Source organism: Osmerus mordax, chromosome 1 (genome assembly GCF_038355195.1).
Source record: "Osmerus mordax isolate fOsmMor3 chromosome 1, fOsmMor3.pri, whole genome shotgun sequence".
NCBI classification, from domain to species: Eukaryota; Metazoa; Chordata; class Actinopteri; order Osmeriformes; family Osmeridae; genus Osmerus; species Osmerus mordax.
This window is the reverse complement of record NC_090050.1, coordinates 6,388,184-6,412,469: the sequence shown is the minus strand read 5'-3', so window position 1 is coordinate 6,412,469 and position 24,286 is coordinate 6,388,184. Positions and strand designations below refer to the sequence as shown.

The following is a 24,286-nucleotide window of genomic DNA, read 5'->3' as shown; positions in this document are numbered from 1 at the left end:
GGATATTTGTGATTTATACTATTCCAACTTCCACCCCCAAAAAAGAGATCTAGTTATTGTGTGATTGAGTAGCCAAAGCTAAAAGTATTTGCAAAATCACTATTGACAAGATGCTTTAGGAAAGTGAACCCAGATTGAGTTTGAGTAAGAAAATAAATATGGAGATAAAGAGAAATAAAAAGGAGAAGTGAAAGAAAGGTATGAGTGTGAGATGAGTGTGATGGAAATTGAGTTTGTCTGTGTGTGTGTGGACTGAAGGCTATGAGTTAGTGGTGTACCTATCTGTGATGGTTGGAGGGTGGGGAATGAGCCTATGGTTTCTAAGGACAGATATTTTCCTGTTCACAGTAAGGGCAGGGAATCTTCTTTTTCCTGTGCCCCACTGTCACCAAATACCTTTCTGCTGCGGGACCTTTCATCATCAGGATAACCGTCTTCCAGGCCCAAGCTGCGTAGCCAGGTGGCGCTGTCGTAGGGCAGAGGGGGGATGGAGGGGGGGAGGGCGGAGGGAGACTCCAGGGGGTAGTAGGATTTAGGGAGGGGTGGCCTTGGGGGACCAATCTCCTAAAGAGATAGGGGAAAGAGATAAGGATAGAAAGGAGAGAGAGGAAGAGAGAGTGCTGTGCATAAGCAGAAGTGATAGAAAGCCAGGTGGAAGTGCGGAGCAGAGAGGATAATGAGACAATCGGAGGAATGGAAATCTGACCTCCCTGGTGAGGTGAGGTCAGGGAGTGATAGGTCAAAGTCGTCCAATGAGTGCACACATTTTTCAGTCCCATCAATCAGTATATATATATATATAAAAATAAAAAAAACGTCAACAAAAGCATTAGGCTCTTCCCTTTCCAAGCATAGACACTTGAATCATCAAACAATAATTATAGAACGCATATTGCAGAATGCTATGAATGGTAGCCTGAACTCTGTAATCCTATGTGAGTGTCTTGGTTCAAAGTGACATTTTCCATCAGACAAGGAAGGGACAACTTGTTTAGAGACATGGTCTCTTGATCAGCTCCAACAAGGTTTCCCAGATGCACCCGCTACAATGGTTTCAACGAGTCATACATTGACATTTCAAGACATGTTAGCAGGTATTATGGACTGACTTCTGGTTAGATCATAAGGTCTCATTACGTCTATAGGGATCTAATTAGGTTCACTTAAGACAGCCAACTAAAATAGTCCTCAGAAATAGTGTAGAAAGGTTCAAACTATCATCCCCCCATGGACCTCATCAACATTTACATTTACATTTACATTTATTCATTTAGCAGACGCTTTTATCCAAAGCGACTTCCAAGAGAGAGCTTTACAAAGTGCATAGGTCACTGATCATAACAACAAGATAGCCAAAAAACATCGCGAGTAGCCAAAACATGAAGCACACATTGTGAACAACCAAAGTAAGTGCCAAAGGGAAGAACCATAAGAGCATGTAGTTAAACAAGTCACAACCAAACAACATGAACAGCTATAAGTGCAAGTGTACCTGTGGGAAAAACCAAGCAACAGTAATAAAACAATATATCACAGCGAGAACCAAAAATTTAAATCAGTTACCACTAACCACAAGAGCAACAAGTCTCTAAGCAAGAGTCATTGTGATCCTTGAGGAAACTAACATCGGGTCAAGCGAACCGTTCCTAAGTACCGTTGTACTCCCGGAACAAGTGCGTCTTGAGCCTTATATAACCAACCCTAACCAAATCATGCCAAAGTTGATCAGCTGCAGATAAAAGAGCTACTGTTGGCTCGTGGAGACAGACAGACAAGCCTGTCTGGGGAACAACAAGCCCCTCTCCTTGGACCAGCAGCAGCAAGGGTGGCCCGCCCGAGCGCAAAAGGATCATAGCACAATTAGCATATATCAAAATAAGAATATTTCAGATGACAAGAAAGGCTTTTGGCTTTTTAAGGATTGGCGTCATGAGTTCTGATGCATGCAATTACATTTTTGGTTTATTTTTGAAATGGCGTCCATTTGAATTACTTTAAACAACCTTGCACTGTTGCTTTGAGAATACATGTTCACTAAGTACAAAAAACTTGAGTTCCCATAAATCCCGGTGCTTGAGGAATGTTGTTTTGCATCAACGTTCCACAAGAAATTACACTTATATTAATTGATTTGGAGCCAAGTAAAGGATTTCCCATGTGTTCAAGGGCATATCATTGGTGTCACTGGGTTTAAAGATGAGTTTGCCTGTTAACTTCGATGGAAGACTAATTGTGCCTAGAGATGTTTCTTTCTGGATAAGACATAGCAGTAGCGTTGAAGCTAACCTCTAAATTGTTGTTTGGGTAGGTAAGCAGACGCTTGTTGGTGGAAATGCTGGTGGATTCTCTAGTTTGAGATAAGTAGAGATAGTACTGTTAGCCACCCTGGACCTGCGGTGAGGTAGGGAGTGAGTACAATGTGGGTACCTGTAAAACTCTAGCTGGTTATTCTGGTTAGTATTGTGAGAAAGGAATAAGCATTGTGACTCAGGGACATATAGTCGTCTGCTGTGAAATGGGTACCTGTGGCACTCGTAGTTTATAAGAGAGTAGGAAACTGGGTGAGGGTCTGGAAAAACATATTTTCTGTAGCCACCTTAAAAGTTAGTGGATGGTCTACCAGTGTTTGGGGGGTCTGCTTAAGGTCTGAAGACCTATACTGATTGGTGTCTTTGGCAGAGTGGGTGGAGGTCCTTGTATCTATTTGACAGAGTCTATTCTGTACCCCAGCACTGGCTTGGTTGGGATTAACACTGTTTCTAGGGGACAGCTGATTACTTGGATTCAAGCCGTGGGTAGCGCTAAGGTCAAAGCTTGGGTTTGTATCTTTCATGTCACTAGAGCCTTGGTGGTGGGTTTCAGGGGGAGGGTGTTGCTGTGTTTCTGTATTCTCTACAGGGTCCCGCTGACTGCTTTGAACATTACCAGGTTGGAGTTTTGGGTCAGATGTGAGGTTAATGTTTTGGTCATTGCCTTGTTGGGCCAGTATGATTAGGTCTTTGACTAGACCTGAGATGGCTGTCCGGATCACCCAACTGCATCCCAGGGCTGAACCTTACATTTACATTTAGTCATTTACATTTAGTCATGGAGGCTGTGGCTGGAGCCCAGGGGAGAGTCACCCAGGTCAGTGTTTGAGTCTCTTAGGTTGGAGATGGGCTTTGCAAAGGGACTGGGACTAGATCTGTGGCGGATACTGGGACTAAACCCCAAGGATGGGATGGTATCCAGTCCCATGGGAGTGTGTGAGTCCCATGGGTTAGGGTTAGGGCTGGAAGTAGACCTCAGGTGAGGGACGGCACTAGACCTCATGTGGGAACTAGGATGACACCTTGGGTGGGTGTGGGGGCTGGACCCTGGGAAGACGGCGGGGTGGCGGCCCAGGTAGGGGCATGGGTGGGAAGGGGGGCCGGTGCTTACCTCCGGGCCCAGCTGTTTGGATGGGGATGCCTGGGAGCCAGGCACCGGGGAGAAGGGGCTGAGAGGGCTGGTGAGGCTGATGGAGCTGAGGGGACTGGCAGGACTACTGGTGCTAAAGGAGCCAGACACCCCGCTGGCCACTGTGGGGAGAGAGGGGAGGGTCAGGAGGTCAGGACACAGAGTAGAGAATAACAGAGACAGAGAGGTAAGGGAATGAGGGAGAAAGTAACAGGAAATTATAGTCAGGAGAAGCTAAATGAACGTGAGTCATACATGGTCAACATAAATAGCTATGAGGGTCAGTCAAAGAGGGCAGTGAGAGAAAAGTAAAGGGTAAAGAAAGAACGGCAGAGAGATAGAGACGATAGACAGAAAAACAGTAAAACCTCTACTTTTTAGAAAATCTACTTGTATTTTCCATTTAGTGTCAGTACCACTGCAACATGACGTGGTGTCACAGTGTGGTTGTGGTGTCTCACCTCGGTGCTTGGCAGTGTCCGTGCCTCTGGACGGGTTAGTCTTATGCAGTCCCTCCAGCACATCCTGAACCCTCCAAAACTCTTTCTGGATGTGTCTGTGAACCAACTCACTCTGGACACACAGGGAGAGAGAATGACAGATAAGTGAGGGAAGCACAGCCACCCTTTTACCTGATAAGAGCAGCCTACTGTTTTTTTTATTGCTGCACACGAATGACTAAATAACAGTAATGGAAAATGATGTGATATTTTTTACCTCATAATTGTGAAACCTACATTTCCTCTGACTGAATATATTCAGACATTTGAATGGATAGCAGATCTAGGTGGATGTGCTCTGTGTTCACCTGTCCTCCTGCATTGAGCTGCTCCCATAAGTCTCCGTGGATGGCGTTAGCTTCATCCTCCATGGCCTCAAACTCCATACGTGCGGTTGTCATAGCCTGGGAGCAACAACAACAACAACAACACACGCCTTCAGACTTCAACCCACAACCTTGTACGTTCATAGTTAACAAATACTCCATTCTACACCAAAGGTCATTGTAGACGATGCATCTAATATGATTAAAGCCTTGAGTCCCACACAAGATCACAAGTAATCTAATCTATACTTTACATAGTAACAGCATAGCTGGTATTCGTAGTTTAAAGATTAGACAACAGGGGATCCTTATATGTTATTCCAAAAGTGCCTGCTAAATCAATTGTTGTAGTTAAAGATGAATTTGTTACCACACGGAGTAGAGGCCTAGGTTTAGATAACAGATCTATATTTGAGAAAACACCATGCAAGACTTTGGTCCAAAAAGAATAAGCTGGAAGACCAAAACAAAATAAAATAAAAAACAGGATCCATTAAGGTGCCGTGTCTCCCCAGCTTTACTTAACAGCAGGGGTTATTCAGCTTGAAAAAACAAAAATAAACAAAAGATCATATTGAACAAATACTATATTACAATATAATATCTTCAAAAGTAAAACCCACAGTGGTGTTTCTCTACAAGTATTTAGTTTCTTTTCTTTTTTGGGGACTGAGAATGCATGTCAGTGTAAATAAATGGGTTTCTGTTACGTACACTGGAGGCCTGTGAGAGCTCTCCTCTGATGTTAATGAGCTGGTTCTGAAGGGATTCCTTCTTCAGCAGCAGCTTCTCCCTGGCTAGAGGCTGCGCCGGGTACATCTCCATTTCCTGATGTGTGGCCACTAGCGCCCCCTCCAGACAGTCCTGGGAACCGCAGGTCACAAACCACACGGAGAGATAGAATTTCTTTTGATCAAAGATGTAAAAAACTGGATGTATCGGTAGCTACCCAACCAAAACCCAACTATTGAATTTATCTAGTGCTATCTGTACTTACTTTGTCCATTCTCAATCTGTGGACCACAGCTTCCTGGTCCTTCAGAAGTCTGTTTTGCTCACACAGACGACCCAGAAGTTTCTGTGCAGAAAGAGAGAAATAAAGATGGAGTTTAAAAAGAAAGAGGAAGACAGAGTATGTTTGTGTGTTCTGGGGACTGTTGTGTGAACAGGAGGGACACAGTGTGGTGAGTTGTGGAGCATGTGGATGTTGGCTGAAGAGAGTGGGGCCTGGGGGGTTGTGGTCATACACTGGTTTCAATCTCGTTGAACTTCAACATTGGATGAAGGTCCCTGTAGACATTGTGGAACGGAGGCACCTGGAAACACAGAGATCACATACACTAAGAAACCACACCAATCACCATGGAAACCTGTTGCCACACATGGGATCATTCCTCCAGGATTCATATAGTCACACAACAAGAACAGCTGCCTCCCCAATCCACATGACTCCACATGACCGCCAAAATCACTTTCAGTGAACACCTGAAATAATCTAAATACCACAACCATCTTAATAATATAATATGTTTGGATAAAAGCATCACTAAATAAAAATGTTACAATTATGGTTAGGTTATCATATAAACAACAAATAACATATATATATGTTTTTTGCTATGTATATGTTTTGTTGTTAACAGACTGCTGCATCATCAGCCAATGGGGTGAGCAACTGAAGTTAAAACCCTCCCCCTGAGAAAAGGTCATATCCTTGTCATTTATGACCTTACGAGTGACATGATTTGATAGGATGTGACAGGGGGATGAGGAATCACAGTGAAGACAGAAATAGAGACGCCAAGCAACTACAGACAACAAACTCAGTACAGCACAGAAATGAACACAGACAGAAAAGTCACACTGTGGTGATGGGTAAAACAGTCCAGCACTGTAAAGGAACATAATAGCTTGAAAAAAAAGAAAATATTTATATAACAAATATAATTGTTGGAAAGCACCCAATAAAACATGCATGAGAAGAACACTGGAAAGAGGAGAGAGAGGCAGGCTTGGGTTGGTGACACTCAGGGGCGGTTTTAGGCACGGGCGGACCGGGCAGCCGCCCGGGGCGGCATTTTTTCATGCACGAGCATAAAATAAATAAATAAAATCTCTGCGCCGCGAAGCGGTTTTCTCTTTTCTATCATTTTACTGTGTGGGGAATTGGCAAATTGGCGCCCCCTTCAGGCAGCTGCAGGCACCCCTGCTTGCTGAGAAGGTGCTGTGCACAGAAGCTGTGTGAAAAAAGGGGAGGGGGACAGACAGCTCACCTGGCTGGGTCTCCCAAATGGAACGGACAAGGGGGGGGGGGGGGGGGGGGGGGGGGGGGGGGGGGGAAGGGGGGTCCACTGTATAGTGCAATACTCTAAATTAGTGGGCTAAAGTCAGTTGCACCTCGACTTTCTTCCAAATAACACACATTTCATTCATAATATTATAAATATAGGCCTAAAGTTCCTGCACATTTTTGTTTTTTTTAATTGTGTGAAATGGCTAATAAAAATATGTAACACAAAACTATTGTGGTCACCAAGGTGAATTGGTTTAGTCTTGACTTCTGGTCGTGAGTGACAGTGTAGGGGGGATGGGAAATCTGTTGACTGCCAAAGAAGATGGACAGGAAAAGGTCAAGTAAGCCATCAGGTGCCCAATTTCGAAAAAAAAGAAAAGAAGAAGAGGAGAAACGAGAAAAAGATAAAGGTATGCAAATATGTCTCTGTATGATTATTACGGTATCCATGTCATGAATGAAGGGCTAATGTTAATTGGTGGGTATAGGCTAACTCTTACGTTTGTTAGCCTTTTTGCTATGATGCTTGCTATGCAACAACAATATTTCAGTTTTAACTCAACAAACACGAGATAACATTTCACCATAATAGTGTGCTTTGCAACAAAACTGTTACAAGTTCAGTTATTATTTATTTTCATTATTTAGGTTAGGCCCTGTAATTAGCCAACTGAATTTTCAAATCTGTAGGTAGTTTCAAAGACGAACATTTGCTATTTGCTACAACTATATTTTGTGACAAAGTATAGTTTAACGTCATAACTAAAAGTGTTCCTCCCTAAAAGTTATATTAATATAGCATGTAATAACAGACATTTAGCGTGTAAGGGCATGTTTATGTGTAGCCTGTGCACCAGGCTAGGACTGGGTTCCTTTAGTCTCTCTCTTTCTCTCTCTCCTCTGTGCGCTCTTTTCCAGTGCCAATGACGTCACTAATTGGGAGTGGAGTGGGCGTCTAGTGGGCCATTTAATTGCCGTAGAGGTAGGCGTATATAAATAGACACCTGGGGTCCTTACACCGGTAGGGTGTCACTCTGCTGCTGGCACTGGTGTGATGTAAGCCATGATCTGGGTGCTGTCTTAAAGTACGAAGTGTGTGTGTGGAGGTGCAGACGCTGACCAAACCGTGGTGTACCAGTGTTTGCGTGACTTTCCGTAGACAAGCACCCGCTGGGTATTGTGGCTGCCAAACGCTACAAACGTAACGCTCCTCGCAAATTGTGACGTGGGCGGCAGACTTGTTCAACTGCAGCCGGCATTGTTGGTTGCTGTTCTCTACACGCATGATTGTGGTGTTGCTCATAGCCTAACTAGTGTATTGATTTGCTTTATTTGTTTTACCTGTTGATCAACCAAACCAACACCTCTATACTAATAAAGACTGTATTTTTATACTTTTCTAAGAACCTGTGTCTGTACAGATTATTAGTTCAGAGTTCCCCTTGCTCTGGCATGAGCACAGACAAGTTCAGCTCAAGGGGTGGGGGTGGGGGGGCGCGAAGGGCGTCTCACCCTGGGTGTAATTCAATGTAGAACCGCCACTGGTGTCACTGGCCTGGTAAGGCTTGGTAACACTGGCCCACATATATCCTTTTTTACTTATAAGAAAACATTAGCATGTAACCACTTTTCCAGTGAAGAGTGTGGATGTACAGGATGTGTGTACATGAATGAATAATTCCATAAATGATGCAACATCTAGTGGATCAGGGCTGAAAACACTACAGTATATTTACAAAATGAGAAGATCCAGATCAAGCCTTCGGTACATTGTAGATATCTTATAAATAAGACAAGTGAAAGTATCATTATGTATGTACCGTATTTTACGGAAAATAAGCCGCGGCTTATAGTCCGGTTTTAGAACAAAAAAGTGGCTTCTCTCAAGATCTCTACTGACCGTGCAGCTAATTTAATGCTCAACACTTGAACGGTGGCTTATTACTTACATTTACATTTACATTTAGTCATTTAGCAGACGCTCTTATCCAGAGCGACTTACAGTAAGTAGGGTGAAGTGCCTTGCCCAAGGACACAACGTCAGTTGGCATGACCGAGAATCGAACTGGCAACCTTCGGATTACTAGCCCGATTCCCTCACCGCTCAGCCACCTGACTCCCCTTGAAAGAGGAATTGTTTACTGTTTTCTCAGTTACACTATCATGGCTGGGAAATACAGTGACTTGCTAAAGTAGGCAAATGGCTAGTAGAACATAACATTTCATAATAATTTCAGTTAATCAAACAGCTGCAAACCCAGTGAAATGTTCTAGGCTAGGCTAGCTAGCAAAATAACGCTAGCATCGCTAACAACATTACTAATTTAACTTTGGTAGTCTAACCGAGCTCTTTTAAGTTTGTTTTAGATATAATTGTATATGATAGTGTGGACAATAAGACACGGACGCGGTCTCTTTTCATAGCTTGTATTTTACCACTGCTCTTCTTGACATCGCCATTCGAACTGATTTCACGTAATGCCAGAGCCTGTTTAAGGAGAGCCTGGCCACTCCCTTTTAAGCCCCATTGTACCGAATTTTGTTGCAGTTCCACCACTAAACGAGCTAAACGGCTAAATTTGTCTCTTTCACCTGATTGTCGTTGAGAAATCTCAGATTTGATTGTAGTTTTTGCATGTTCAACATGGATTACAGGTCGAAAGTTGAATGAACGAGTACTTATGTCCTTTCGATTTCTTACAGGGTAAGTCGTTGTTGCCCATAACACGCTAGCATTCTGCTAACGAATGCTGATTGGTTAGTGAAGGACTGACTACGACCAGAGATCCCACTTGATGGCATACGAAGCAGAACCAGAATGTCAGAGCATTAGCAACATTAGCAACAACATTTGCAAACCAAAACTCTTTCTAGCATGTGTATTGACAGGGAGAACCTGTCAGCTGTGTGAGAAAAGTGGAAGTAACCAGAGCTTGCCGTCAAGCAGTATCTCAGGCCGTACAATGTGTATGACGTCAATGACATTTTAAAAGGCTTTTTAGAACAGAAAGGCGACTTTTAAAAAATCTATCACCCAGCGGTGTGTATTTTTTCTGCCTCCCCTTTCGAATTCAGAATTAAAATTACTAGACAAAAAATTATATCCTGAGAAAAGTTATTAAAACCCGGAAGTTTCCCGAGAGTGGCAGTTCTCTGGCTGTGTCTACTACCTCGCACTTTACTAAGTACACTGCAATACAGTGCACTGCAATACAGTGCACTTACATCTATAGTGCACTCCGTCGCTGAGTAGTGCTGTCTCAACTGGAACACTTAAGTTAACCACTTGGCGGGAAGTGACGGACGCAAATCTGATTGTGACACCCGCGAATCGAAGGCGAATCTGCTCGCGAGTCATTTCGTCCGCCATTATTTTAGAAATGAAATGAAAAGCTGCCGAAAGGGCTCCTCCTCTTCCGCTACGTAGCCAATATGGTGCCCGTTTAGGGCGAGTAGTGTCCATCGTTGTACACTGCATTTTTTGACCGTTTGCAGTGCGTCTTCCGGGTACTTTCAGTGCACTGAATTCTGCTGGTTCTGTCAGTGTAAGCGCCCTAAGCACTGAAAGTCAGTGCTCGAAGTGCACAAGTGCGCGGTAGTAGACACAGCCTTTCAGTGCACTGAATTCTGCTGGTTCTGTCAGTGTAAGCGCCCTAAGCACTGAAAGTCAGTGCTCGAAGTGCACACTTGTGCCCATCTCTCAAAAAAAAGTGATTTGTTTTTGTATACAATATCTTTATTGTTCCAGATAAGGTACCTGTGTGGTGAGAAATTGTGCTTGTATATCAGAGACCATGCTAAAAGGACCTGCTTATGGAACACCGATAACTTAACAGGAAGTTTGTCCACATTGTAATTACAATTCAAAATAAAAGTCAAACCACCAAAACGAGAAAAAATATAATGGGGAATAAAATTCCAGATTGAGACAGGGTTTTTCAAAAAATTCCTAGCCCATTTAATTTTGAAAATATTATATAGCGTAGTTAAGTCCAAAAAGTTCTGCCCACCGAATTCGTAAGTATTCATAACAACACTCTTCCTGATATAGTGTGTGCGATTTTTCCAAATAAAGTTAAAAAGCATGCGATCGATGTCTTTACTAGTTTTATTGTCAACGTGTAAGGAAAGAGCTGCGTATGTAATCTGAGATAACCCTTCGGCCTTGGTAAGTAACACCCTGCCTTTGAGAGATAAATCCCTTTGCAACCATTGATTCAGCTTATTTTTATTTTTTTTAATGATTGGAGAGAAATTAAAGTCGGACATTCCAGCTTCTCGTGGTTTGCTGCGTTGACGTCAGTCATGGCCGATCAAGCGCTGTTTGCTTACTTTACTTTATTTATAATTAAACTTAGACTTTCCGTTAGTGAAGAGGCGGACTAAAACCCTTTCTTCAACACATTTTTCATTCAATTAAACAGTTTGGTCCGGATTTGAGCGTTTGTGACACTGAAGGTGTCAGAATAATTACAAGCGTCAAAGTTGTCGTGTGTGAGTCTGGCCAATCATGAAATAGCTGTGTCGTCATTAGAACCCTTGCAGTTGCTCTTGAGAAAATGCGCTCGGCTACACAGCCGGCAGTTCTCGAGTCAATCTCACGGTACTTTGATGCCTACGTCACAGTTACCTAGCCTCGGCGCCGTCTCAAGTCGGACAAAAAGTCTAACCAGAATTCACTGTTTCAAGTCAGCCGCCTGCAGCCGCCTGCAGCCGGCTGCAGCGCTGCATGAAGTCAGTTCATGTCGAACGCACCTTTTCTACATTTACATTTACATTTAGTCATTTAGCAGACGCTCTTATCCAGAGCGACTTACAGTAAGTACAGGGACATTCCCCCGAGGCAAGTAGGGTGAAGTGCCTTGCCCAAGGACACAACGTCAGTTGGCATGACCGGGAATCGAACTGGCAACCTTCGGATTACTAGTCCGACTCCCTCACCGCTCAGCCACCTGACTCCCCTTTTCTCTGGTAATGCTTTCAGCATCAAGCCTACGGCAACTCCCGAGGGACAAAACACTAGGGATGGGATGTATGGCACTGACGCATCGATGCTTGTGTCGCAAAACCAATACGCACACGTTTCGAAAAAGTGTTTTGGAGCTTGTATCAAATTACGAAACCACGTGATAGATGACGTTCAATGCTTCAAACGTCACAAGCTTTGTTTGTGACGTTTTGCCGCTCTTCTGAACCAGAGCCATAGAAGGAAAGAAGCCACCGCTTCTTGTTAAAGACAAATCTCACATTGCCAGAGAAGCAGCACCAGGCATCGCTCGAGTTTCTTCCATCAGTCATTATTATTTAGCCAAATCCGTATTGTAATAATTATAAATCCGTGCACTTGAGTGTTGTTATTTTATTGAAATGAAACGTAACATGATAGGACTAGGTAGGTCTATACAGGGCCCAGAAAACAAATGTTGATGATTCGTCAACATTGTCCACAGTAATACTTAGTAAAAATAAAGTCCCCCCAGTTCACAATAGGCCTACATATCACAAATGTTAAGAATAAGAAAAGATCAATGTAATCTAGTTTAATTGATAGAAAGACCGTATCGTATAAACTCTGTCCACCCGCATCGACAAGTCACTGCTTTTTCGGTGGTGTAGCTGGTTAAAGCGTTGTACGACAACGTATATTGTTAATGTGAGTATGGTTACCCGAGTTTGCGCCCCAGTGCAGGGAACTTCAGAAGATATTCTTTAACTTTTACTGTGAGAAAATGACATAATTCTAACGGCCTACAGATGTATCACAACAGTTTAATGTGTGAGCACTAATATCAGATCAAAATGAACACATGTAGCCTTAATTAAAATATTAAATAACGTGGGGTAGGCTACCGTTAGAGACAACCACTACGCCTCTTTCAGCCAGTTTAAACGGCTGCTAGATGACGCTGTTCATTTTCAATGCGCCGATAGTTCGGCTCTTTGGGCCGGCACATTCCGGAAGAAACCATCAAAGCTTCACAAGGCATCGTTCGCCCATCCCTACAAAACACCCTTGTCCATTGTCACATAGAAAGGTCTGCTACAGTAGGCTATCCTCAGGATTTGCAAGCTAGTTAAACTTATAATATATCTAAATAATTTTGTAGATCAGAGTAGCTTTTTAGAACAAAAAGGCGACTTTAAAAAATCTATCACCCAGCGGTGTGTATTTTTTTTGCTTCCCCTTTCGAATTCAGAATTCAAATTACTAAACAAAAAATGATATCCTGAGAAAAGTGGATTTTGAGGGGTATAGCTCCATAGACCTCTATTCATTCTGCACTCGACCGTAGTGCCCTCATATGGAACTAGAGTGGAACTGCAACCAGTTCAGAACCCGGAAGTTTCCCGAGAGTGGCAGTTCTCTCAATATTAGACATTCTCTGCCTATACTCGTGCATTGCTTTTGGTACCCAGAATGCCCTGCGGCAAGCTGAAAAGCTAATAAGTTAAGGGCATTAGCTTAGTTAAATAAGCATTGTTTGGAGTTATATTGTTGTGTTCGTTCTGTTTTGATATGTGTAATGCTATGGTCTAGTTTGGATAATTTGAGTGTTCACCCTGATTGGCATTGTTGTCTAGTTAGATCGCTATCCAAGCTGTCCGCAGCTTTAGCATGCACATTCAAACGATCATAAGTCAGCATTGGGTCACGCCACGGAAACTTTGTTTGCTTATGAAATGCGGATTGTTTAAGTGCTGCTTATACTCTGATTTACTAACATAAAGTGCTCATTCTGGGAAGATGTGACTTGTACACGATGTGGCTTATAGTGGGAGATATGAGGTGAAGGTACAGCTCAGTGTTAGAGCACTTGACTGCTGATCAAAAATGTGCAAAGGTAAAATCTGCGACTGTGCCTTTGGATAAAAGTGCCTGCTGAATGATCCAACTGTTTCTGATGATCTAGCTGAAGCCTGCCTCTCAGGGCTCACCCTCGCCTCTCTTACTTGTGAGAAGAGCTTTGCTCTAGGGGAAGAATGCTCCACCATGTGTGTGACCATGTTGATGAAGTGATCCTGGCTGTTCCCCTGAAGAACCACCACGAATGTAGAATACATCAACTTGAAAAATGCCTATCCTCAATGTGATATTGGTGATACCAAAATTGCCATCAAAATGTCTTCAGCTTTACAAATGAAATGTAACATGACAGACAGGTTGGTAGCTACTGATTGTTGGACGGTGTAAGTGGTCAGACACTGAGACAGGGCTGTGGGAGACTAGGAAGCAAGGATAGAAAAATAAGGAAGGATGGAAGGAAGGAATAAAGGAGTATGGGGGAGGGGAGGGAGGAGCGCCCTCTCTAGAGGTAAGCAGTTGGAAGACACACATCTGTGGATCTTTTTTATAGTGCTGTGTCAGAATGGAACGTGTTGCAACAAAAGGCATTTTATGCCCCCCCCAGAAGCCTACCTGTTGGTCTAGATATTCCAGCTTTCTCTGGAGTTGCAGGTCTAATATGTCCTCCTACGCCACATAGCGGTAACAGCAAGAACAAGAGCAGAAACAATGACGAAAGAGCAATTAAGTGCAAGAGGTGTGGAATAGCATGGAAGAGAGGAGAGCAGAGAAGAGGGGAGGGAAATGTACAAAGAAAGACAGATACCGACAGTGGACATAGGGTTATAGACATGCACACTGTGGCAACAGTGGAAACAGTAGCAAAGCATGTTACAAGAGCAGGTAGCTAGCTGCAGACGCCAATGACAGTTGTGTGTGGTTGCATATGTACACTGAATGTGTGTATAACTGTCACCTTAACATAATTAGTTTCATATTTTTCAACAGTTTGACACAAGTGGCACACACCATTTTGCTGTGTAGAGAGGGGGAGGCGGGGTAGTTATAGTGGTATGGTCCTTGGCTGAGAGACATCCTGTCCCCAGGGTAGTCATACTGAAAGAAAATAAATTGTCATGATGAGAAAACAAAAAATGAAAATAAAAAGCACTCTCATCATTGACAGGAAGGACACACAAAATAACAAGTTTAAATAATCACACTTACATATGCCTACATACACACACTTTTTAACAAATGTTTTGTTATCTCTAACCACTAACCCTAAGCCCTAACCTTAAACCTAACTCTCAACTTAAAAAGAGAAGGTTACCATTGGGTCAGCAAAAGAGCCCCACAAGGTAAACCTTTTGACGCTTTATACTTGTGAGGACATTGGTCCAAGGGTAGTTAAACAACACACACTCCTACACAAACCTAAACACATACGCGATTCTAGGTTTTAAAACTGGGGGTGCAAAGGGTAGTGGTTTTTAAAAATTAATACTAGATAATCATACAACAGACCATGACAGAACATACAACTCTGACATCACTTTAATGTTATGTTAACAGTAGGGGGTGCAAATGCACCCCTGGTAAAATCACCTATGCCTAAACACATACATCTACATGCACACACACACTCCTATACTCCCCCCTCACCTTGGGGGAGCTGAGAGACCTCCTCAAGCCATAGACAGAGGGGTCTGCATAGATCCCCTCCTCCCTCATCCTGCTAGGTAGCTGATCCAGCCTGGCCGAGGGGGACCTGGCGGGGGATGCAAAGCTGTGGGGGCCTGGTGAGTAGGGCCCCCCCGAGGACGAAGATGGGGACCGGGGCACCGAACGGGAACGGGGCTGGATAGACAGACGTCTCAGGGAGGTCTGTGCCGCGTCCATGGGTCCCCGGTAGTAGCCGGGCTGGGCCCAGGGTGACTGTGGTGCCAGGCCGTAGAGGGCAGGGCCGTCCCGGAGTGAGCGCTGCTTCTCTGCCTCGGCCCAGCGGGGGGGCAGGTGGTCGTAGCTCACAGCGGACACGGAGCAGATGCTGTCGGGGCGGACCCCTGGAGGGTAGAGGGGGTACTCCTCCACATAGGGAGGCCCCCCGCCGTAGACACCGTAACAGTCAGAAGGCACGCCACGGTTCACTGTGTAGTACCGTGCGGGGCTGGAGAAGGGGGAAAGTGAGAGAGTGTTCTCATAATTACTCCAATAACTGTCTGCCTGTCTGACTATCTATATATTTATCTATCTATCTCTTCATCCCACTGCATTGTCTAAAAGTAGGAGCTGATTGGAGGAGCACCTGTTCATGTCTTCGTGTGCGGCCAGGCCTCTGCGCTGGTTCACCCACTGCTGCAGCTGGGTCATGGAGCTCTTCCTCTGGGCCATCCTCTCAGGAGCGGTCCTGGGCACAAAGCCCCGTCTCAACACCACATTCTCTGGTTGCTCTCCACCCCTCAGCCCAGCACCCTCCGCCGGACACTGCGGGGGGCAGACATTGCCATGGCTACCCGGCGGAGGGGCGTTGGCATGGTTGGGGTCGGTATGTGCTCTGTAGTTGCTCCAGCCATTGGCTTGGTGATGAGGTAGAGGAAGTGGACACGACCCAGGGGAAGGTCCACCTCTTCCTCTGTCTCCAACCTTGTCTTTTTCTCCACAAATGTCTTGCTCAGAGTGGGGGGTGGAAGGGGGCGGGGTTTCCATGTCATCAATCCCGTTGATTTGTGGATGTGTAGGGGTGTGGAGGTTATCTTCTTTGCTGGTGTGTGAGTGTGTGTCGGGGTGCTGTGAGTGTGTGTCGGGTCCTCTGGTCCCCATGGTATGGCTGAGCTCTGCTGTGGGCGTGGTCTCAGAGTTTGTCCTGTCAGGAAGGAGGAGGGATCAGAAGGCAATGTACATGTGTGTTTGTCCATGTGTGTGCATGTAAGTGCGTGTGTGTGCAGATGTGTATGGGGCATATTCCGTGCCTGGGACAACTGCACACAGTGCATTCAGAGTACCTGTTATAGTGAAGTATGTGTACTTTGGCGAGTTGTAGGAAACCCCACATGAACACTACACCTTATAGTTTGGAAATATCTACGTATTAACAACTTGGTTAAGATATTAAGATGTTTTTTCAGAACAGCAATCCCTTGTTGTAAGCTAGCCTAAATAACTGACACGTCTAGGCGCAAAGGTGTGTGTAGATGTTACTGTGATGAAAAATAGTATGCAAAGCACAAATAACACCTGCCTGTACGCACGCCTTTGTGGTGTATGTCAGATGTAGTGTACACTACACACACGTGCAGGCGTCTTATAAATACGCGTGCACATCACCAGCACGATAAGTGTAATACGCATCACCGGTTAATATGCAAAGCGCACAAAAGCGCCTGCACATGTAACGGAGTTGAAAAATCTGTTTAACTGTATGATGAGTTTCGCCATAATTCTACAGTTGTTAATAATGTTGGTGTTTTGGAGCCCCCTTTGGAGCTGTGGCGTACTGACTGCAGTACGCCAAAGACTGCAGTCTATGTAGGTAGGCCTAGACTATGTAGTCTGCTGGAATCACACACAAGGAAGCAAACCCACTGTAGCCAAGCCTTGACACTGTTCAGTCTGTCTGCATCTGTCTATGTCTTTGCATGTGGGACATTCTTGAACGGGCAACTATGCCAGGAAATATGAAGGGTATACCTTGCTCCAAAGCAGTACCTGAATATTATCATCAGTTTTTCAGGTAATCTTGAAACACAAAGAATCAAGGAGGACTTTTTATTCAATTGTATAAAGTATTTTCATTGTTTAAAGTAGCCTATATGTTGACAAGCCTGTATATTACCTCTCCTCTGGCTTCCCCAATATTATAGGTGCAATATACTGTCCCCATGGGTGTATCCAGGCCCATTGGAAGACTCAGGGGGTGACTGCCTGGTGCCCCCATGGTTGAAAGCGTTTCTAAAATGCCCAGAGTGGCAAAAATTAGACCAAGTGCCCTACTGTCTGCCATTCACATTGTGAAATATGCTTGAGTGCACAGGATGCCCCATGCAATAAATGACAGTGTGCCCTCTATAAATGTAAAAAGAGTTCCTTTATAGTATAGAACATGTGATGCAGTACCCTATAAGGTGCCCTTACAATGGCCTAAATTGGACTGTTCCCATGCCCTTACTTCCAATGGAAAAAGGTGCTGTTATGAAGTGCCCTTTATGCTGCCCCTACATGACAGTGTCCCAAATGTTGCCCTTTCCAAAGAAGACAATTAGATTCTGTGCCCAACAGTCTCCCCTAATGTTCCCAGTAGGGCATGCTTTCCCAAAGTGAGGCTGTGACAACACTTGGCACAGCCACAGTCTGTCACTGTCCAAGCCCCCTCTGGATCTGTGGAGGCAGACTATGTTAATTGGAAATACTCGTAATATAATAATGATAGTCATGCTGAGCAATTTTAAATGACTGTTCTGCCAAACAAAGTGTGCAGTTTGGGTCACCTTCTGATCTAAAAAGTCAGTGCTGGATCTGTGCAATACTAGTCATTTCAGTGAATCCCCATTTAAGTCATGGTTAACTTTCCCTTTTATCTTAAAGCTCAGCATTTAGCCTATCAGTTAATAAATGTGTGTGGCAAAGTTATTTTGAAGTAATTTTTGATTTTGTTCAAGATGTGAAGACAAAAACATTAGTAGCCCACATCAAGTGCAATCAACCATGGCCTTCTTCAGTGTTTTGAATTTTATCCTACAATTTTCAATTGCTGCCATGTTCTTTTTTGGGCTATTATTCTCAATCTCCTGTTGAGAATATCGACCATAGGCTAGCCTGTCAGAACGGTTTCAGACAGCTCATCAAATTACGCTAATTATCAGTAGGCCTAAATGCATATATATATATATGTTAAGTAGATTTGGTAGGTCTACAATTTACGCATTTTAACGGTCGTAATGGTTTGACAAGTTGTCTCCCTTGCCATGTTAATTGCGGCAACATTGCCCTTTTTGGGAACAAAAAAACTCAAAAAATCAATTTACGCTGCTGAAACAACACATCTCTGCTGCTTTACGTTATACTTTTTGCGACATAACTCCTCTTTTCGACGATCGCCTGATCTGGGCTGCACAGTCTAAGCTTATTGAGGTCTAGCTTGAATTAGCGTTGCCTGTTAGTGGAACGGAACGTTAGTGGAACGGCTTGAGGCTTAAGTCTAAGTTGACGTTTACCCAAGTGAGACTTATTCGTGTTAGCGCGACTTGCGTTAGCGACGTTGATGGAACACCCCCCAGGAATTAAAGAACCAAGCAATTCGTCAAAAGTGTTTGTCAGTCCCCTGTTTGACCACCTATACACACACGCCTGCGCAATTATATAAAACCTCTGAACGCACGCAAGAACTTAACATTGATTTACAATGGACACATGCATTCACACACACGTTACGTAGGCATCACGCTGGCGTTGTGCACACTTACTGTATGTATTTTATTGACGTGTGAACAACGTGTACGTGACATGTACAGTATATGGGGGGTGACAAGTGCCCTTGCACGCTCAAAAAGCATACAATGTAGACAAGCGTTGCAAAGTTGTTGACCTGGGGGGATGGGGGCCATTAGTATGAAATTAAGACATGTCACAAATTGGTATCCAGAGTCTCAACGCAAAAAAGTAAAATATCTGGACTAGCACCTTTTCAGCAAGGTTAGCTAGCCAAAACCATAGATATATATAAAGACAAGATGTCTTACGGAGTCTAGAACGTCCGCACATGGCGGCCATCTTGCTACATTGTGTTGATGCTACATGTACTTTTTAAATGACCATAACTTGCTCAATTTTCTACCGATTTTGAAACGGTATGGTTTGTTGACAATGTCAGAGATGTCGTTATGCCACTGCATACTTCTATTCTATAAAAAAAACATAATTATTCATAAGTATGCATTGTACTGAATGTTGTTGCAGTTCCACCAAAGTGATCGCGAGTCAGTGCAAAATGAATGGGAGTCTATGGAGCTAAACAGCTAAATTGGTCTCTTTCGCCTGATCGTCGTTGAGAAATCTCAGATTTGATTGTAGTTTTTGCATGTTCAACATGGATTATAGGTCAAAATTTGAATGAACAAGTACTTATGTCCTTTCGATTTCAGACATAGCTGCCAACTCTCCCGTTTTTCCCGGGTTTCTCCCATTTTCTGATCCATCTCCCGCCGCCCTCCCGTTTTGTCATTTCTCCCGGTAATCTCCCGTATTTTACGAGGTACAAATTTATTTTTATTAATAATCAAATCAAAATGTGTGTCCAATGTTCTAAAGTTGCGACAGCACAGGCTCTACCCAATCAGATCACGTTTATGGTCACGTCTCAACAAGGCCGGATTAACCATTAGGGCAACTGGGCACTTGCCCAGGGGCACATGACATCTAAGGAGCCCTGGACAATGTCAACTAAAATGTTATATCACTTTGTGAACGCAGTCCTAACTTTCCTTAATGTGAGTACTTTATTGCAACTCGTTCGATCAAAATATTATGTTAAATCACGTCAAAAACAGTGTTTGTGTAGTCTAGTAGCCAGTGTCGCCGCTCCCATAACGCGCGCTACGCGCTGTGCGTAGGGCACCAACTCCTGAGGGGGAACCAAAAATTGGCCAACTGAAAAATCATATTATTATTTTAGTATAGAAATATTAGGCACGTATATTACAAAACAGGCAGAACAAGAGATATAGCCTATTTAGCTCCCCCCCCCCCAAGGTTTCCATTGGGAAGCTTCTTAAAAATAAATTTTCCCTGAAGCAAACCAGGCGGCTTCATAGCTGCATCCATGTTAGCACGTCACGTTTGATGTGATAATTTCATACACAAGGCATACACACAGGTTCGAAGACTCGTTCTCGTCCCCTACAGTGCAATTCGGCTAGGTATACATCCGCGCTAAAATATCAAAAGTGAAAGTCATCATAGCTTGCGTAGTATAGACCCAGCTCCCAACCCAACTTTGAGAATAGATTAACGGGGATATTTTTTTTATCGCCGATAAGAGTCGCAGCGCGTTAACGCGCATTAACGCCGATAACGGCCCACCACTAGTATTTTTTTTAAATTATATTACTCGAAGTCTCTGCTAATCTGTCGATACGACTAGGGAGTCCCAGTCGGGCTAGCTAGCTAGTTACCATAGAACGAAGTTACGTAATGTGAATTCGTACAAGACTGGATATGCAGCCACATAGGCGATTAGTTTCTCCTCCATCTTGAAACTGAAAGCTAGAAATGTTTACCATGGTTGCTACGTTATGAAAAACAAGAAAACACTCCGATTGGCCATTGCTAGCAAAAATCGCTCCTCATTTGCATAAAGTTGAGAAAATCTCAACTCGAATCGCTTGGATTGTGTCGCGGTGCTACCCACAATGTACCACGCAAGCGATTCGCCTGGCTCCATTGAAAATTAATGTGAAAATGTTGTCGCGTCGCTCACGTCGCTGCAGTGTAAACGCACCTTAAGTCTTACAGTTTCGATTGATATCTTAGCGTGCACACAGGCAGGTGACGTGTGCTTCGCATACTGAAACGCCTCCGCACACCTGTATGGAACGCTCAGTGGGCAATAAGTAAACCGCCGACTTGAGGCAAAGTCACCGTCTTTTTCGCCTCGAATTGAACAGTGTCACGTGACACGGTGCCATTTACACATGTAAATGTTGTCTCAGTTTTTGAGACGTGTCCAGCAAACAAAGGTGGTTTTGCTGGCGGTATTATTGGTTGCATTGGACGAGAAAACTTCAGTAATAAGTACAGCTTGGTTCGCAAGCTAGCAATGCTATTGTTATATGATGCAATGTGTTGTGTAGCCTAACCGGTCAGTTGGGGATAGTTTAAAGATGCAAATCTATCTGTGCCTCTGTCAATCAGTGTATTATAGCGTCAAATGTCTCCTCTCTATAACCCACGGATATCAATAAAAAAGGTGTTCTCTGAACCCCCCAATATTAGCCTAATGGTGTCCCCATGGACAGAATAGGGGTTCCTACACCCAGTTTGAGAAGTAGCTGCCGTGGATTGTAGCCTGAACTTTGCTTCCATTTTTCTTTTGGAAGGTTATGTTTTGTCCATTTTGTTGAGTGAACCTGCAACCCATATACAGCTTTTGCGTTTGTATTGTGGCTTTTGCGTTTGTGTTGTGGCTTTTGCATTTGTGTTGCGGCTTTTGTGTTTGTGTTGTGGCTCTTGCAAAGCGTTGACACATCTCGACCAACGTACTAGTGAGCCCTTTGCATATAAACCGTATTGTGCCCCATAAGTGTGTGTGAATGCGTGGGTGGGTGTATGTATGCGTGCGTGTACCTCTGTGTCGGCTGTGGCTGGACCCACGTGGCCTCGCTCATGGCCGCCACCCACTGCTCCTGCTCCTCCTGGCTCTCAGCGCTGAAGTAGTACGTACGCGTGCCTGCGTGCTCTGCCTGCACACAGAACACAATGGCACCCTTCAAGTCTCCTTCCTCCTCCTCCTCCTCGTACCACACCTGGGGAAAGGACAGACACAGAGAGGGAGGTAGATGGGTAGAGACAGAGAGGGAGATAGAAAGATATAGAAGTAGAGCGAGAGAGACAGAGATAGAGGGAGAAAAAGAAACAGAGAGGGAGAGAGAGAGACAGAGAAGGAAAGAGTGACAGAGAGGGAGAAGGAGAGAGACAGTGTGTGAGAGGTAGAGGAAAGGTGACGTAGAGACAGAGAGGGAGAGAGAAAAAATGACACACATTAGACTAGAGCATTCATCAAAATCTAGATTTCTGTCTTATGTTCTTTGTCGGGTGCCTCTGCGTTATCTTCATCATCATTGTCATCATCCCCCAAGTCATGCAGGTAGACAAAACACAAACTCATGCACGACAGCCACAAAATATAAGTCAAATTCCTCCTGTTGTGTTAGTATCTGCAGCAGTGGCTCACACCAGCCATCTCAGCGTGTTTCGATACCTGCTAGGCAGAACAATTCATGCAAAGTATCAATTAAGGTAAACATTATGAACCAAGGAAAAGAAAAGCATATCACAAACCATGTGTGTGTGATAGTGTGTGTGTCCAGCATGCAGACCACCACAACACCCATGCAGCTATCAATATCTACGAGAGGTTGAGGAAAGAGTGATTGAATGCTACCTACTTCACACACATCTCCTCTGTGGAGTTTAACAGAGGCAAAAAGAGAGGATGGCTATGTTCAGGGGTCCTCGCAAAGATGGTGGAGGGAAGGAGACGGAGAGACTGGTTATAATGAGGTTGTAATGCGAAGGGTCAAAGTTCAGAGGTCAGAATGTTGATTGGTCAACATTAGGGTTCAGAGTTTAAAAGATTACTTTTAGAAACGATCCTGAAAGATAGAAATGGGGGAAGATATCCAAATTCCAAATGACATGTCATTTATTGTTCAGGTTCCAGTTCGACATGTGTGTCAAATGCTCTGACCAACCACTGGGGGACATCAGAGACAGACCCATCTTGGAGAAAGGCATATTAGAACTAGAGAGGGTAGAGTGGGCTGTGCTCCTTTATTTTTGTACGCCCTTCGACTTGGTTAGCTGCTGCGATTCCCACACAACAGAAATGTAGTAGTTAGCTAGCTCTACCATTTACCGGGGCTAGGTCTGAATCTAGGAGCAAAACGGAGCAAAGCTCAGGTGGCTGAGTGGTGAGGGAATCGGGCTGGTAATCCGAAGGTTGCCAGTTCGATTCCCGGTCATGCCAACTGACGTTGTGTCCTTGGGCAAGGCACTTCACCCTACTTGCCTCGGGGGAATGTCCCTGTACTTACTGTAAGTCGCTCTGGATAAGAGCGTCTGCTAAATGACTAAATGAAATGAAATGAAAGCTGCCAGCTGTAAGTATATGCAGGTAGCAACGCTAGTGCTAAATAAGTAAGTAAGTAGGGCTTGTGAGACTGCTCACCAAAAAAAACGAAGGGGAACCAAGTAGCCTCAACTTTCCTAGACTTTTAGCTACGGTACTAATTCTGAGGTTTCGCTGATATCGCTGTCTGTCTTACTAGAACATCGTATCAATAGGTTCGTTCGACATGGACTGACTTCATGCAGCGCCGCAGCCGGCTGCAGGCGGCTGACTTTAAACTGTGAATTCTGGTTAGACTTTTTGTCCGACTTGAGACGGCGCCAAGGCTAGGTCACTGTGACGTAGCCATCAAAGTACCGTGAGATCGATTCGAGAACTGCCGGCTGTGTAGCCGAGCGTATTTTCTCAAGAGCAACTGCACGGGTTCTAATGACGACACAGCTATTTCATGATTGGCCGGACTCACACACAACAACTTTGATGCGTGTTTTGTAATTATTCTGTCACCTTCAGTTTCGCCAATGCTCAAATCCGGACCAAACTGTTTAATTGAATAAAAAATTTGTTGAAGAAAGGGTTTTAGTCCGCCTCTTTATTACCGAAAAGACTAAGTTTAATTATAAATAAAGTAGGCAAACAGCACTTGATCTAGCCTGGGTGCCAGCCAAACTTAGCCCCGCCCACAGAAATGTTTTGGTCGGGAAGTTGGGTCTGGGGTCGCTCGGTTGGGGAAAAACTATGTCCGAACAAGAGCTGTTCGGACCAATCAAATTGTCAGGGCGGGCTTTATGCGATGATGGACAGATGATCAACAGTAACGTAATCAACCACGTCACCAAAGAGCGCTTGGGTTGAATTCGTTTTCAACAAACATTGCTGCCGCTGGAGAGCTGAGATGTGTACATTCTGACATCGAGTCTGTTTTAGAAGACATCTGGATAAGAGCGTCTGCTAAATTACTAAAAAAACATCGACAGCGCATTAATTTTGAAAGAGAACAGAGATACGCGATCAAGGCATTTGTCGATGGAAAATATGTTTTTGCCGTCCTTCCTACGGGATTCCGTAAAAGTTAACATACTACGTTGCTCTGATTGGTTG

The 24,286-nt window shown here is 44.1% G+C and overlaps 1 protein-coding gene across 1 annotated transcript in view; it reads right to left on the bottom strand.

The window, feature by feature from the left end:
* plekha6 (pleckstrin homology domain containing, family A member 6) overlaps positions 1-24,286 on the bottom strand; it is a 202,955-nt gene that overhangs the window by 12,274 nt on the left and 166,395 nt on the right. Inside the window, exons 7-17 of the mRNA XM_067241637.1 lie at positions 21,682-21,860; positions 15,650-16,207; positions 15,007-15,511; positions 14,371-14,457; positions 13,975-14,028; positions 5,512-5,580; positions 5,262-5,342; positions 4,979-5,128; positions 4,247-4,342; positions 3,900-4,011; positions 3,421-3,560 (exon numbers count right to left, since the gene is read on the bottom strand). Coding sequence (XP_067097738.1) covers positions 3,421-3,560; positions 3,900-4,011; positions 4,247-4,342; positions 4,979-5,128; positions 5,262-5,342; positions 5,512-5,580; positions 13,975-14,028; positions 14,371-14,457; positions 15,007-15,511; positions 15,650-16,207; positions 21,682-21,860 — 2,031 coding nt within the window. The remainder of the gene's footprint in view (positions 1-3,420; positions 3,561-3,899; positions 4,012-4,246; positions 4,343-4,978; positions 5,129-5,261; positions 5,343-5,511; positions 5,581-13,974; positions 14,029-14,370; positions 14,458-15,006; positions 15,512-15,649; positions 16,208-21,681; positions 21,861-24,286) is intronic.